General features: G+C 37.6%; 1 protein-coding gene across 2 annotated transcripts in view; it reads right to left on the bottom strand.

Moving 5' to 3' along the window:
• SLC25A26 (solute carrier family 25 member 26) overlaps window positions 1-17,805 on the bottom strand; it is a 137,966-nt gene that overhangs the window by 111,288 nt on the left and 8,873 nt on the right. For both annotated transcript variants that reach the window (XM_049640858.1, XM_049640859.1), the window contains exons 2-3: window positions 12,244-12,400; window positions 7,454-7,563 (exon numbers count right to left, since the gene is read on the bottom strand). In XM_049640858.1, coding sequence (XP_049496815.1) covers window positions 7,454-7,563; window positions 12,244-12,400 — 267 coding nt within the window. The remainder of the gene's footprint in view (window positions 1-7,453; window positions 7,564-12,243; window positions 12,401-17,805) is intronic.

Genomic DNA, 17,805 nt, shown 5'->3' with positions numbered 1-17,805 from the left:
ACAACAAAGGCTCCAATATTTTTTAAATGTCAGTTACAGAGTGTATTAAAATATGAAGTATTTTTTAGACATGAAAAGATATGCCATTAACATGATTAATCTAGCAACTATCATTTGCCCTAATTACGTATTACTTTACATATTCCTGCTAAGTTTAAGAGACAGAAAATTCTTAAATTGAAGAAAACCTGGGGCGCCTGGGTGGCGCAGTCGGTTAAGCGTCCGACTTCAGCCAGGTCACGATCTCGCGGTCCGTGAGTTCGAGCCCCGCGTCAGGCTCTGGGCTGATGGCTCGGAGCCTGGAGCCTGTTTCTGATTCTGTGTCTCCCTCTCTCTCTGCCCCTCCCCCGTTCATGCTCTGTCTCTCTCTGTCCCAAAAATAAAAAAAAATAAAAAACGTTGAAAAAAAAAATTGAAGAAAACCTGTCCTTCGACATGGCAAATTAGCTTTCAGGCAAGAGATCCCTGTGTGGCCAAGTTCTTTTTGCTGCTTGTTCTCAACAACATACTATAAAATATAAAATATAAACCAAATACTGAGTTTATGAGAATATTTAAGGTTAAAGCAATACACAATTCTAAAATAATGTGAGGCAAGGGCTGTCGTAAGAACAAACTCTCACAACCTGAGACAATAAAACTCTCACACACAACTTGTTATTCTTTAGTATATATACTCAAAAATTACTGCATGTAAAGAGGTTCTAAAGCCAGAATATAATCACAAAAAACAATATGAACCTTGGGTAACAGCTTAAATTTTTTTTGTTTTTAAATGAAATATAAATTGGTTTTAAATTGCAGTTTAAACTAATTTTCCAGTACAATTCAAGCACCGGAATTCTTACTTTGGGTAAGAGCAGAGGGAACAAAAATGCCCAGAAATTCTATGCAAAATGTCCTCATGTTCATTTCCTGGAGAGACGTTCACAGGTTTCATTAGAGCCCTAAAGGGGTCTGCAGCTCATAAAGGAGTTACTACTTTGTGTTGCTTCCTACTGAGAAAATAATACACTGCTAGTCTCATCACTTTTCTAACTTCGGTAAATCATGAAGGCAATTTTTCTTTTAAAAAATTCCAGAGTTAACTTGGGACTTGGGTCCTGCAAAATCATTTTTAAAACAATATCAAAGCAAGTTTTATAAAATCAACTTTAGTGAATTTAGTGTTTCTTAGGCTAATTTCAACATTCTCTTCAAGGAACCATACAACAGATTTCTCACATCAAGAAATTCAGTGATGTCAGATCTTGCCATTTGCAACAACCTGGATGGACCTAAAGACTGTAATGCTAAGTGCATTAAGCCAGTCAGAGAAAGACAAATACCATACGATTTTATTCACATGTAGAATTTAAGAAACAACAGACATGAACAAAATTAAAAAAAAAAAATAAGCAAACAAACAAAAACCACAGAGAGACAAACCAAAAAACAGACTCCTAACTACAGAGTACAAATGGACAGTTACCAGAGGGCAGCTGGGTGGGGGTGGGGGTGGCATAGGTGACATGGATGATGAGCACAGAGTAATATATACAATTGTTGAATCACTATACTGTACACCTGAAACTAATATGACACTGTATGTTAACTATACTAAAATAAAATTTTTTTAAAGAAATTCATTTTATAGAAATGGAAAAGTATAGTTTCATATATCCCAGATATACAAAATAAATTTTTAAGATGCAAAAATACCAAAGAAGACCAAAGATCATCTTTGTCCCTATCAAATATCATAACCTCAACAATTCAAATTATCACACAGAGTGACACTTGCTTTTCTATAAAATAGACTATCTCCCCCATAATTCCTTTTCTCTTGGATTTCCCAGATATAATCTGGTATGTTTTCATCAACTAAAATGATGTAATTATTTTGACTACATTCCCTTACAAATAACTTTCTTTTAAATTGTCCTAATACTTCCCAACTCGTTCTATGAGACCAGTTTTATCTTGATACCAAAACCAGAAAGGCACAAAAAAAGTTAACTACAGACTTGTATCTCTTATGAACAGAGTCCTCAACAAAATACTAGTAAACAAACCTAGCACTAAATAAAAAGTATTATATACCATGATCAAATGAGGTTTATCCCAGTAATGCAAGAGTGATCTGAAAATGTCTGAAAACCAGTTAATGTAATACACCATATCAGCAAAATAAAAAACAAAAACCTTACGATTATCTCAATGGATGAACAGAATCACGGACAAAATTTAGCCCTTCAAAAATTAAAAAACCTTCATCCAACAAACTAGGAATAGAAGGCAACTTCTTCAACTTGATCAAGAACATTTATGAAAACCTTACAGTTAACGTCATAGTTAATAGTGGCACACTAACTTTCTTCCTGAGTTCAGAAAAAAGATAAGGATGTCCACTCTTGTCACTCCTATTCTACACTGTACTAAAGCTTCAAGCCAGGTCAATTAAGGCAAGAAAATGAAATAGAAAAGAAAGACATAGAACAACCTCTATTTGCACATACAAATAGAGTGTACAGATTTTATGTACAGAAAATCCTAAGGGATCCACTAAACCACTTTAGAACTGATTGAGTTCCATAAAGTTGCACAATACAAGATCAATATATGAAAATGAATGTATTTCTATAATTAGCAATGAACTAACTGAAAATGAAATTTTTAAAAATTTCCATTTAGAATAACATCAAAAAGAATAAATTACTTAAGAAAAAACGGGGCGCCTGGGTGGCTCAGTCAGTTAAGCATCCAACTCCGGCTCAGGTCACAATCTTGTGGTTCACAAGTTCGAGCCCCATGTCAGGCTCTGTGCTGATAGCTCAGAGCCTGGAGCCTGCTTCAGATTTTGTGTCTCCCTCTCTCTCTGCTCCTCCCCCACTTGTTCTCTCTCTCTCTCTCTCTCTCGTTCTCTCTCTCTCTCTCTCTCCCTCCCTCCCTCCCTCCAAAATAAATAAAACAAAAAAATTTTTTTAAAAAAGAATAAATTACCGAGACAGGCGCAAAACTTATACTCTGAAACTATAAGACACTGTTGAAAGAAAATAAGACCTAAATAAATGGAAAGACATCACATATTTATAGATCACAAAGTTTAATATTTTTAAGATAGCAACAGTCTGTCTCCAAATTGATTTGCAGAGTCGGCGCAATACCTATCAAAATCTAAGTTGCCTTTTTTCCAGAAGTTGAGCAGCTGATTCTAAACTTCATGTGAAAATGCAAGAGACGCAGAATAGGCAAAACAATCTTGACAGAGAAGAACTAAGTTGGAGGACCTGTAGTTACTGATTTCAAAACTTACCACAAAGCTACACTTAATCAAGTCTGTGTGATACCAGCACAAGAACAGATGCAGAGATCAACAGAACAGAACTGAGAATCTACAAACAAACCCTCACATTTACAATCTATTATGTTTTGACAAGGGTGCCAAAGCCCTTTAATGGACCCAAATGGGGCTGGGTCAACTGGATATCCACATGCAAAATTCTGAAGTTTGACTACCTCACAGCAGATACAAAATTACTCAAAATGGATCAAAGACCTAAAAGTAAGAGTTAAAACTAAAATTCTGGAAAGAAAGCACAGGTATAAATCTTCATGATCTCAAATCAGGCAATGGTTTCAAAGATGTAACACCAAACCATAAGCATTAAGTAAAATAAAACACGTAAAATAAAAAATTTTTAATTTATGCTTCAAAGTGAAGAAAATGGCAAGTTACTAAGAAAGTGGAAAGACAAAGCACAATATGGTAAAAAAAATTTTACAAATCATAGGCCTCATAATGGACTTGTATCTAGAATATATAAAGAATTTCCACAACTCAGTAACAAGACAACCCAATTAAAGAACAAAGGATCTGAATAGATATGTCTCCAAAGAAGATAAGCAAATAACTCCTAAGTACATGAAAAGATGCTCAAAATCATTAGTTATCAGAGAAATATAAATCAAAATCACAGTAAGATGCCACCAAACATCTATTTGTGGACTATAATTTATAAGACAGATATCAAGTCATGGTAATAATGTGCAGAAACTATAACCCTTATGCACTGCTACTGGGAATGTAAAATTGCACAGCCACTTTGACCAATAATTCCACTCCTACGTGTACATCCAAGAGAAATGAATACATACATCAACAAAAAGACTTGCACAAAAATGTTCATGAAAGGAACATTAGCGTAACAGCCCCAAAGTGCAAACAACCTAAATGTCCATAAAATAATGCAAATATTCAAGCCACATGGAATATTACTTGGCAATTAAAGGAATGAAGCCCTGACAATGCTACAACATGGATAAAACCTTGAAAATATCATGCTAAGCCAAAGAAGCCAGTCATAAAAGACCACATGTTGAGGCTTCCATTTATACGAAATGTCCAGCATAGGAAAATCTATAAAGATAAAAAGTAGATTTGTGGTGGGAAGGTTGAGGGAATGAGGAGTAACTGCTAACAGGTATGATCTTTCTTTCTGAAGAGATGACAATGTCCTAAAATTGCCCATGGTGATGGTTGCACAACTCTGAACATACTAAAAAAAAAAAACCTTTGATTATACCTCCAAATGAGTTATATAGGTTGTGAATTACAATAAATCTGTTATTTTTAATTGTCTTCTTAAAGTTAATCTGTACTTTTACTTTTCTATCATGATCTCTGCTTTCCCCATTCACTGTATTTTCAAGTAAAAAATTAGATTCAAAAATAGTTTATAGATTCTCATCCAACTTTTCTAAAAAAAAAAAAAAATACTGCATAGAATACAAAATCACAATGTATCACATATTTAATGTAAATCTTATGAAGCCTGATTCACTTTTCAAATTTCCTCATGTAAACATATACCACTACTTTTCTAAACAGAAAAATCATATAAATGGATGAAATGATAACAGGCTTATATACTAAGACCCTTCTCTTCACTTTGTCGTCCGTTCTTGTTAACGTGCCCTGCCCATAACAAAGTTCTGGGTTTAGTAAGACTACATAAACACCAGACCATGTAATTTGAAAATAACAACAGTAAAGAACAGACAACTTCTGGATGGATACACGAAAATATTTTATTACAGGATGTCTGTTAGTACTGAGTAGGAGGGGCTGGAAGAAAGCTGAGTGGGTGAGGGTAGTGGGGAACTTTTATTGGTATTGTAACTTTCTCTGTGTTAGTATGGGTGGAAAAAATATCTGTATTCTTTTTTAATTACAAATAGTTTATCACCTACATCATGATTTCACTTTGGTAATGAATTATTTACAAGAGACAAATAATTGTTTAAAACACATGCCTATCTTGTCACTGCTTTCCAATTTTACTCCATCAGATACCAAATGATCTGTATGACATTGCCTCTTTACTACTCGTTGAAATTTGCATTGTTGTACTACTGGGTCATACATTTTTATTAGCGTTTCAAGTATGCTTAAAAAAAAAACCTTAATAGGGGTGCCTGGGTGGCTCAATAGGTTGGGCATCTGATTTCAGCTCAGGTCATGATCTCACAGTTCATGGGTTAGAGCCCCACGTCAGGCTCTGTACTGACAGCTCAGAGCCTGAAGCCTGCTTCAGATTCTGTGCCTCCCTATCTCTCTGCCCCTTCTCTGCTCATGCTCTGTCTCTCCCTCTCTCTCAGAAATAAAAAACATTAAAAAAATTAAAAAAAAAAAAAAAGACCTGAATAATCTTTAAGTCTCGGTTGCAGAGCTCAATATATATCCATTAGCCCAACCTTGCCATTTTCATTTTTAAATCTTCTATGGTCTCAATAAACGTTTATGTCTGCCTAGTCTTAAGATTTTACAAATAGAAGTTAGTATCTCCAACAAAGATTATATGTCTGGTGGGTAGGGGGAATGAGTGAAAGAGGTGATGGGGATTAGAGAGTACACTTATGAAAAGAAAAAAGTTAAACTAAATTTTTAAAGATTACGGTTCTATTCATTTCTCCTTATAATTCTGCCCATCTCTGCTTTATTTTGAGACCGTATTACTTACGCCAGGTCCAGGTTTATTACATCTCCCAAGATAATTGTTCACTGTATCACTGTACAACGGTCTCTTTGTTTTTTTACTTTCAGTCTTTTTTGCCTGATATTGACATTATTCTATCAGCTCTTTTTCAGTTTGTATTTCTGTATCAGAGTTGATCAGAGAAGTAGAACCACTATAAATGATAAAAATGAAGAGTTATTGGGGTGCCTAGGTGGCTTAGTCAGTTAAGTATTCAACTCTTGATTTTGGGTCAGGTCATGATCTCACAGTTAGTGGGATCAAGCCCCACGATGGGCTCTGTGCCAATAGCACAAAACTTGCTTCAGATTCTCTCTTTCCCTCTCTCTCTGCCCCTCCCCAGCTTGCATTCTCACTCTCTCAAAATAAATAAACTTAAAAAAAAAAAAAAGAATAAAGAGTTATTAAAGGTGTGAACAGTATTTATGGGAGTTGATTAAGCAGGTTACATAGAATTGTTGCTTCCGCATCCAGCGTTAGGAAAGAAATCAGAGAGCAGGCAATGGGGTGGATGAAATGGTGTGAAATGGGGAAGAGCAAGGATAAACCGCCACACTGGTTTCTCATCAACCTTCATGATACAGGTTACCTGCAGTATAAGCTGGCATCCTTCACCACAGAGACAACACATCTGACTCAGAATCTAGAGAAGCTGACAGAGAAGATCCAGTAGGAACTGGAGAGGCTGGAGACCAGAGAGGAGGTTCATAAACTGCAACAGTGCCTGACTCTAACACCAACCTTCTGAGCACCGACACAATTGTTGCTTCACGTCCACCTTATGATTGTTGTACAAGTTTCTCTCGTAGCCAGCCTAACCTGGACCCACCCTGGAAAGGGAGTTCTAAGAAATGGAGTTCCAGCTCATTTATGTTGACACAACACAAAGCCACCACAATTTCCACGGATATCTTCTTCCATCTCTTTAATTTTATTCTTTGTGCAATTACATTTTAGGCATGTCTTTTGAAAACAGCACATCACCAGGGGTGCCTGGGTGGCTTGGTCGGTTAAGCGTCCGACTTCGGCTCAGGTCATGATCTCACGGTCTGTGAGCTCGAGCCCCGCGTCAGGCTCTGTGCTGGCAGCTCAGAGCCTGGAGCCTGTTTCAGATTCTGTGTCTCCCTCTCTCTCTGCCCCTCCCCTGTTCATGCTCTGTCTCTCTCTGTCTCAAAAATAAATAAACCTTAAAAAAAAAAATTAAAAAAAAAAAAAGAAGAAAAAGAAAACAGCACATCACTGGATTTTTCTTTCCTCCGACCTAAACTCTATGTTTTAACTATCATGTTTAATCCATTTACATTTATTGGAGTTTATGACTTTCATAACTTAAAAATGAACTGTCTTTTAAAAATGAAATGAAGTATTATCGGTATCAAAGATATAAGCACGGTTTGCATTCCTTAAGTATTTTATATGCATAACTTGTTACTTACCACTTCTCCAGCAGAGGCAGCCAACATATGCTTCACGGGCATCAAATATGAAGATGAATCAGTATGTAAAAACCATTTCACATATTCATAGGTGATAAAAAAAGCAGCAGCTGAAATTTAAAACAAGCCAGTCTTTCACAAAGTTTAAATATATATTCAAACTGTTAAGAAATAAGTTTCTCAAAAAAAATTAAACTCTAATTATTAAATTATGAGGTAACAAATAAAGATAATAATTTAACATGTATTCTTCCTTCCTGCCCCACTCTTACAGAATCTACTGAGCCCATGTTATAAAGCCAATCCCGGACTTATGAAAATGTACAAGACATGATCCCAGCCCTGAGGGAGCCTGACAGCTAACCCAGCATTCACCATTTTGTATCAAGTCACTTGACATTTTAAAAAAAAATTTTTTTTTTTACGTTTATTTATTTTTGGGACAGAGACAGACAGAGCATGAACGGGGGAGGGGCAGAGAGAGAGAGGGAGACACAGAATCAGAAGTAGGCTCCAGGCTCTGAGCCATCAGCCCAGAGCCCGACGCGGGGCTCGAACTCACGACCGCAAGATCGTGACCTGAGCTGAAGTCGGACGCTCAACCGACTGAGCCACCCAGGCGCCCCTTGACATTTTTTAGTAAGCTTTCTAGAATGAGATACGAATTTCTGTGATCCAAAGTATCTTTACGTATAGTAATAAAATAATGAGCTACATTGATTTATAGACAGGTTAAGATTGGAAACATACACATTAAATAAAACATCTATTTGGTAAGTTTTATTTCTGTTCACTCAAAATAACCATGGCTACCTTTTACTACATCAACTCACCTTTACATCAAGGAAACAATCAACTATTTAATTCCAACTGCAAATCAAAATCTCAAAAAAGCTACCTATCACCAGGAACTAATCTTAGCTATATAAGAGGGCTTTAAAGCCTGCCATGTACTGTTAATCAAAAGATGTCTATCACTTCCATAGAAGATAAGGCCTGAAAGATAAATGAATGACAAATTCATCTTCTGAAGGACATCTGAACACAATCACATTCAAGTCTAAAACACTCAAAAAAAGAGCTTGATAATGAAAACCAGTTCTCCACAGTTAAAATCAACAGGCTTTTAAACTCTCCTCAGGCTGCTAACAAATAAACACGAGGCCAAATGAGGAGGCACACTGTCCCAATGCAAACAGTTCTATATAATTAACCTAGGTCCCTATTCCCACAGCGGTTCTCAATAAGGCTTTTCCTACTTTAGCACACTACACGTACAGCTAGAATATCTGCAACCGCATTCAGCTGTAAGTTGCACCTGCTACACATTTCACCCTCCACCCCCCTTCTCCTTTCACCTCCAGGCAAAGGACAAAGTGCCACAAGTTTCTAAGTTTACCTGGTTAACCACCTCAACCTAGTCAGACTGTATCGCTACTTTTGTGATAGACAAAATTCTTTAGAAATGTAAATCCAAGGGCCACCTGGGTGGCTCAGTTGGTTGGGTGACCGACTTCGGCTCAGGTCATGATCTCACAGTTCATGAGTTCGAGCCCCACATCAGGCTCTGTGCTGACAGCTCACAGCCTGGAGCCTGCTTCAGATTCTGTGTCTCCCCTCTCTCTATCCCTCCCCTGCTAACGCTCTGTGTTCTCTCTGTCTCTCAATAATAAATAAATGTTAAAAAATTAAAAAAAAGAAATGTAAATCCAAAAAAGAAATGTAAATCCCAAAACTCTCCTGTGTGACACCCAAGAAAGCCCCACTAATTGCAAATGATGTCACAAGGTCCAAGTGAGGCTATGGACAAGTTACAACAAAGAACAGGGGTTGGGCTAATACCTACAGAGTCTGCTAGCTCTTTAAAAACAAAAACCAGGGTGCCTGGGTGGCTTGGTCAGTTAAGCGTCTGACTTCGGCTCAGGTAATGATCTCTTGGTCGGTAAGTTCGAGCCCCGCGTCGGGCTCTGTGCTGACAGCTCAGATCCTGGAGCCTGTTTCGGATTCTGTGTCTCCCTCCCTCTCTGCTCCTCCCCTGTTCATGCTCTGTCTCTCTCTGTCTCAAAAATAAATAAACGTTAAAAAAAAAATTTAAAAACAAAAACCTATGGTTTTGTGTTCCCTTTTAATTTTTTTTTTTTTTGAAAGAGAGAGAGAGAGAGAAAATGAGAACGAACAAAGGGGAGAGGGGCAGAAGGAGGCTCCAGGCCCAGCACAGAGCCCAACTCAAAGCTCCAACTCATGAACCATGAGATCATGGCCGGAGCCAAAATCAAGAGTTGGGCGCTTAATCAACTGAGCCACCCAGGCGTGTCCCCTAAGTTCCCCTCTAAATAAGAGTAAAGATCCTGAAGAGGGGTCTTCTGCCTCTTCTTTCAACCCTCAGTTCGTTTCATCCCCAACTCCTGACCCCTGCAGAATATTACAGTCCTCCCTTATCCACAGGGAATTTCTTCCAAGCCCCCCAGTGTGTGCCTGAAATGATGGATAGTACCAGACCCTATATACATTTTTTTCCTGTACATACCTATCTGTGCTAAGGTGTAACTCATTAATTAGGCACGGTAAGCGATAACAATAATACACAATAATAATACAATAGACAATAGAACAATAAAATAGAACAACTATAACAATACACTGTAATAAAAGTTACGTGAATGTGGGCTCTCTCTCAAAAATACCTATACTGGGGGCATTTGGGTGGCTCAGTCGGTTGAGTGGCTGACTCTTGATTTTGGCTCAGGTCATGATCTCGCGGTTTGTGGGTTTGAGCCCCACTTTGGGCACTGGCTTGCGGCATGGAGCCTGCTTGGGATTCTCGCTCTCTGTCCCTCGCCTGCGTGTGCTCCCTCTTAAAATAAATAAACTTTAAAAAAAATACCTATATTGTACTCACCTCTCTTCTTGTGATAATGTAACATGATAAAAATGCCTACACGATGAGATCAAGTAAGATGAATGGCGTACACACTGTGACATAGCATTACACTACTAATGACCTTCTGATGATGCATCAGGAGGAGGATCATCTACTTCTGGAGCACGGTTCACTACAGGTAAATGAACCACTGAAAGCAAAACCACGGATAAGGAGGACCACTGTATGTTCTCAGAAAAGTCTACAAACACTGACTATTACATCGGTGTATGGTACTCAGATTACAACCTGAACTATAACCTTAACTTAAATAGTACAAGGAAAAAAAAAAAAAAAGATGCCAGATAGAAAACTTCAAGTCACCAAAAACTCCCAGAAGAACAAAAAGGCCATTTCTGAAACACAGGCACTATCTACCCAGCATCACTCATCCACTGCTGTTCAGTAGATGGTGAAAAAACAAAAAAAGTACGGCAAGAAAAACATTTTCTCACACGTGCAAAAGTTCAAAACCACATGTAGCTAAAGTCCTGCTGGCAAGAATTTAAAATAAGTCCCATGAGCCTAAAACACCATGGACTCCTTGGACTACTGGTAATACTACCAATACTAATTCCTCGGTGCAATATGTATGAGAAAAAAAAAAACTTTAGAACAATGAATACTATAAAAACAGACTTTAAGCATCACTGCCAAGGCCACAACTGAGCCCAATGAAATCACATCTCTGGAAGTGAGACACCAGCGTCCGTACTTTTTTAATGTCTTCAGGTGATTGGGTGATTGTACTGTGGTCAAATTTAGGAACCACTGTCTCTCTTCCACATATAGAACTGGACTTGGCAGGGAGTGGGTGCTAATGACTTGCAACAGTCAATTACTAAAAGTAGTAAGACAAATAAAATTCAAGGATAACCTCAAAAACAGTTGGCTGTTCTACGGGCTGCTGGGGGAAGAAACCAAAGGACCAAAACAGTAATTTCTCTCTGCACTACCAATCTTTATGTGAATACTGTGCTCCAGATGAACACAGATGGACATGTAAATGCCAGGTTACCAGGAAAGAATTGCTCATGAATTATCCTGAGAAAAAAGAAACCAGACTCCAGAGGTTAGGAATCTCCTAGAGCTGAGGTTCTATAACCGGGGATTGGGGCATGGGGGAAGGTTTTGTTTGCTTGGTTTGCTTGAGTACCACTGAAACCATCAGTCAACAATTAAAATAGTAAGTATACTAACAAGTGGATTAAATAAAACAGATTATATTGATTACAAAATAAGGCCATAAATCACATAATGTGACTCCAAAGCTACAACAAAAGCAAAGACATTTGAAGGGGAGTATCCAGGAGAAGGTTAGTGGGAAATGGTTGCATCATACAAGCGGAATTTAGTTAAGACAGAAAAGGTTTAAGGCCTCTTAGGTTCACCTGCTCCAAAAGAATCTCCAAGGCAGTAGTTATTAAACTCAGCTTCACATTGGAATCACCTAGGAAGCTACTAAACCTCCTGATACCCAGGCAAAACCCAGACCAATTAAATTTACCGGGGTGACATAGGCATCAGTATTTTTTAAAGCTTCCCAAGAGATTCCAATACGCAGGCAAGGTTGAGAACCACTACTCTACGGTATGACAACCAATATTAGAGTAACATTTTCAAGCTTCTAACTGGGGATTTTAACAGGAAAAACCATTTAAAAACCATTGTACTTCTATTACAAGTAGAGTGGAACAGGATCTCACACTAGCGATTCAAAAGCAATGGGTTAATGAATAGAAAACAAATTCAGAAGATAAGCTACAACACATGAGCGATTCTACACGGGGTGACACCACATACCATCTGGAAAATAAACTTCATTATGTTGGCTTTCTAGCACGGACAAGAATATCAACATAAATTTTACCATTAGGAAAAGATCCAATAGCAGCAGAGGGAACGCCAGCATATATTCCACGAAAACCACCAGCCTTATTAAATCCTTGTGGACTCTGCAGCCTGGTTTTAATGGTATCCAGAGGGTATAATATCAAGTCAACAGAGACACCTGCTATCCCACCAGCCTTTAAAAAAAAAGAGAGAGAGAGAAAGGAAAATAAGGTTACAATCAAAGGTTACCCTGCCATTTGGGGGGTAGGGATAAGAAAAAGGTAATCTTTAAAGCACATTTTTCATACCTATTGATCCACAATTTATTTGGTATAGTCAAACAAAAGACCTTCTACCTGAATTTATAAATTTTCCTGGGGAAATAATGATTATTGTGCTATATTCTTAACTTGTAATTTTTCAATAATTTTTTATTTTTAAAATCAAATTTAAATTCATTTTTAATACTTTCACACGGTTCAAAAAGTAAACAAGCAAACAATCTCAGAAAGGTTAAGAGTCCAAAGCCTCCTTCCCTTGTCTAATAACTCAGATACCCACTTCTGCTGTTTGCTTATTGGATCCTTCTGAAGTTACTTTAGGTATATACAAGCAAACACAAATATGTATTTTCCTTTTTTTTGAAAAAGGTATATACAAAATGCAGTGCACCACACCTTACTTTTATCACTTAATTTATCTTGCTGATCTTTCCATATCAGACCAAATTTATATTTTTGCCTTTTTAATAAATGAGTAGTAAAACCGAAGTAAGACTTTTTGGGGGAGACTGTCATTTTAAAATAGGTAATGGGGAGGTGCCTGGGTGGCTCAGTCGGTTGAGCACTGGACTCTTGATTTAGGCTCAGGATGGGATCAAGCCCTGCATCGGGTTATGCACTAAGCGTGGAGAGCCTGCTTTTCTTTTTCTCTCCCTGTCTGCCCCTCTGCCCTGCTCACTCGCTCTCACTGTCTAATAAATAAATAGGTAATGGTCCTTGGGAATCTAGATCTGTTATTTTAAGATTCATACATCTAAGGATTCCTGTAGTATTCTCTCTCCTTTATATTTAAAAATTCCTTGATAATTTTTTAATTAAGTAAATAAAAGCAGGGCAGGGGGAGCTAAATTCCTAGAGAATATTAAAACCAGGTCCCAACTAGTCATCTCCCAAGAGACATCATGTTGCTTTAGAAAGGTGCACTTTAAAAACTAAGTTTTCACGTAATGATTACAGTGGAGTAGATGTAGAATTTTTTTTTTTTTTTTTAACTGGTTACAACTTAGTCAAAGCAAAAAGAAATTCAGGAAAACAATTTTAGGTAAAAATATCAACTCAAGTACAGAGTCAAAGGTCAATACACAAAGTCTTAGGGCATCATTTAAAAATGTGAATCAGGGGCATCTGGGTGTCTCAGTTGGTGAAGCGTCCGATGCTTGATTTTGGCTCAGGTCCTGATCCCAGGGTCATGGGGTTGAGCCCCACGTCGAGCTATGCACTGACGGTACAGAGCCTGCTTAGGATTCTCTCTCCCCCCCCCCCTCTGTCCCTGCCCCACTCACACTCTTTGTCTCAAAATAAACAAACATTTTTTAAAAATGTGAATCGAAACCTGTTTCCCAAGGGCAGACAAAAGAATTACGAGGAAAAAAAAGACTTTCAATACGGTTGCTACATAGTAATGTTTAAAACAAATCATTAACTTTTCTTATCCTCCAGATTTTGAACCACATGGATATATTACCTATCAGAAGGTAGAAATATACTTTAAAAAAAACTACACATTAAAAACTAAGATTCAGAAAAAGAAAAATCAGTATTATTCAAACACACAGGCAAAATTCAAAATGATGAGTTTTTCCATCCTTTGGGTATACGAAATGCTCAGATGGTACAAAGCTCAGTACATAATAAACACTGTCTGCTCTACTTACCACTCACCATAAAACCAATAAAGAGTTCACTGCAAAAATGAAATTACTCTCATGAGAAATCCAGTCATTAACTAGCATAGGTAAATTATTAAAAATTATTTTAAGAGAAATAGGTAAGCACATTACCATAAACATTAATACTGTACTATATGATCAGCCTGAGAAACATGACGGAACCTCGTAGACCATGAAGGTCTACTCTGCAAATGACCTAAAATGAGGTCACTAAAACATTACACAGATGTGCCAGAAGAAAACCACAAGAGGCAGTAAAAGAATGACAAAAAGCTGGGCTTTCTTTCTGGAAATAAAGGTGGCCTTTTCTAAGTCATAGGAGTATGTTCATAAGTAATGTAGGCCAGTAAAAAAAGGAGCCAATCTCTTCCAACATTCTTCTCAATTATTTTTAAAGGGTTTTTTAAGATTCAGAACATAAATAAAATATTTTGCATGTTCTTCATTTTCTTAAAACACAAGGAAAACGAAAATCCTGGTGGGAATGTCTGCTCAGACTAGATTCTTTAAAAACATTCTCTACTTCATTCTGATTTTCTCTTTAATCCTAGGAGAGGGTTCGGAGAGATGCTTGCCATCTACTGCTAAGTTTTAATCAGTAAGTTAATTAGTCTTTTAATCTATTTGGCTACTTTGCATGCATTGATTCTCTAATGCTTCTTTCATCAGAATTCTTATCTTCAGAGAATAAAATAACCAGATTCAATCTGTTTAGCTAGTAAAACACGAATCAAAAGTTACTAATTGCTTCTGGAGATTTCAAACTTCTATAAGTCAAATGTCATTTAAATTCATGAGACTGAAAAAACACAAAACAGCTAACAGAGAATAGAAAAAAAGAATAAAAATACCTATGTATTTAGCCACACAGCAACAGATTTAAAATTTAAATAAAAACTTTAGGGAGTGCTTATAATTTTACATTAATACTGTTTTGTACATAATTATGTACAAGGGGTGCCTGGGTGAATCAGCCGGTTAGGCATCCAACTCTTGGTTTCAGCTCAGGTCATGATCTCACGGTTTCACAAGTTCAAGGCTCCTATCAGGCTCTGTGCTGATAGCAAAGAGCCTGTTTATGATTCTTTCTCTCTACCCCTCCTCCACTCACACTGTCTCTGTCTCTCTCAAAAATAAATAAAACTAAAAAAAAAAAAATTATGTACAAAATGCCCATGCCAATATCAGTTGAATATAAAGAACTCTATTAAATTCTTTCATTCTTTAGTCAGAGAAATTGTTTTATTTATCATTTATCAAAAAGGTTATCAGGCAAACGATTAGTTTCAAGATCTGTGGTAGCTGACACTGAAAACCTCAAGTTAAGAACTAGACAAAATTCGGGGCACCTGTGTGGCTCAGTCATGATGTCACAGTTCATGGCATCAAACCCTGTGTTGGGCTTAGTGCTGACAGAGCAGAGCCTGCGTGGGATTCTCTCTGCCCCTCCCCTGCTTACGCTCATGTGTGCACACTCTATCAAATAAATAAAAACACTGAAAGAAAAAAGAACCTGACAAAATCCAAATATACAGAACACAACCCATATAACTAGTAAGCCTCACTACAACATACCAATGTATTGAGAACTTAACATAAAATAGGCCTCTAACTTAATAAAGTGTGACAGGCTGTAGAGAAGAAGTATCTAATGAGCGCTCGGAAATTACACTGAGAGTTGAAAAAAATTCAAGATCACGTGCTATAAAACCTTTATTTCTCAAACGGAGGCCGGCACAATACCAGAAAAATGTCACTGCTGCTCAACTACGGGACAAAACCAAACCACCTGTCTAATTTAACTAAGCAGAATCATCACTGGCCACAGGACTATACCACAGCTAGGAGGAACCAGTCACACCATGTACATGGCTCTCCTAGAGAACACCCCTCCTCAGGTTTCTCCACAACAAAGGAGCCACTGCTGACTTCACCCTCCTGGGATACCAGTTCTCTTCCCCACCACTCCTCCTCCCTGCTGAGCTCCTGGGCTATCTACACTCATGGCAGCAGCATCTCTGTGAAATGCAAATTTCAATCTCATCTTGCCACTCTCCAGCCTGTAAGTCTCCCAACCTTTCCAAGAGCCCTTAGGATGAAGAACGAAATCACCACACAGCCTACAACTCTGGAAGTTCTGGTCCCCAACTCCCCCTTGGCTCTACCACCACTGCCCACTGCTGCCCATTGCTTGGCACCTTCCTGCCCCCTTGCTCTCTCTTTTCCTCCATGTCATCTGATTCTCTTTTCCTCCATGTCACCTGACCCTCCTCATGTCTAGGACTGTGTACACATGCTCCCCAATCTCCCAGTCTAGGTTTAGACCCTCTTGTTTGCACATGCTGATCACAGTTTTAGTTCTATAGTTGAGCATCTGACCTTTGATGTGATGTCTGTTGATCCCACCAGACTGTAAGGTTCAGACCTGTTCCGTTTACCAGTAAGTTCCCAGCACCAGCACATGAGGCACTCAATAACCATCTGAAGAATGAATGAATCAATGGCCCTAATAAAAAGTTACTACCCATATGTTAGAAGGTACTACAAATCAACCTTAAAAAGGTACATTGAATTAAAAACAAACTACAAAAAAATAAATAAAAATAAAAACAAACTACAAAACAAAGGACCATGCAATATCCAAAAGAAAAATATAAACAGCCAACCAAATTATGAATGTGTGCTTCCCTATCATTAATGATCAAATAAAACAAATCAAAACAATTTCCCCATAAATTAAAAAGGTTAAAAATATGAAGAATGATTATGGGCACTATTAGGGGAAACAAATTATTACAATCTTGTGAAGGACAATTTGGCAAAATGAAAATTTTCATTTATAAAGCCCTTGACCTGTGATTTTATTTCCAAACATTTCTTCCACAGAAATAAGTGCATAAATATACAAGATGGTTTACTACAGCAATTATTTATAACAGTAAAAAACTGGCAATAGTCTAAAGGTCCATCCTTGGGATCTTGTTAAATAAATTCTATCTGAGTAACAGACTGCTACACAGCCTTTAAAAGAAAGAAGTCAATCTGAACTCACTGGCACAGAAATATGTTATATTTGTAAATTAATTAAATAAGCTATAGAAGCATATATGCCATATAATCTCACCTTACAAAGAAATGTGTATGGATCTATACATATGCCTAACTTGAACTTTGGAAGCATACACACTGAATTCCTCCAAGTTATTACCTCTGTCGCAAGAGATTGGGAATGAGTAGTATTTTTACCATCTTGCTAATTTTTGTATTGTTCCAGTTTTATAATGAGCATTATAAACTTATAAAAGTAAAGATTTCAAATAATACTGCTCCACCAAAAAAAAAAAAAAAATCCTAATTCACTGATTACATGTGGTATTGAGTTGGCACTTAGTAAGAGGTAACTAAGAACCCTGACCCATGTTCATACCTACCCAGCTTCATTTTACATACTCTTATAGTCAGTGAGTCTCAGGAACCTGTTTCCCGAACATGACCTACAACTTCTCACTTCTGCCCTCCTGCTTTAGTTTTCAGTGTGGAATGTCCTCTCTTTGCCCTCTGTCTCCCGTTTACAGAAGGCTACCTACTCCCCTGCCACCATACACACACACACACACACACACACACACACACACACACACACACACA

The sequence above is a fragment of the Panthera uncia genome, chromosome A2 (assembly GCF_023721935.1).
Source record: "Panthera uncia isolate 11264 chromosome A2, Puncia_PCG_1.0, whole genome shotgun sequence".
Taxonomy (NCBI): domain Eukaryota; kingdom Metazoa; phylum Chordata; class Mammalia; order Carnivora; family Felidae; genus Panthera; species Panthera uncia.
The sequence above is the reverse complement of the archived record's forward strand: the minus strand, read 5'-3'. Positions and strand labels throughout refer to the sequence as shown.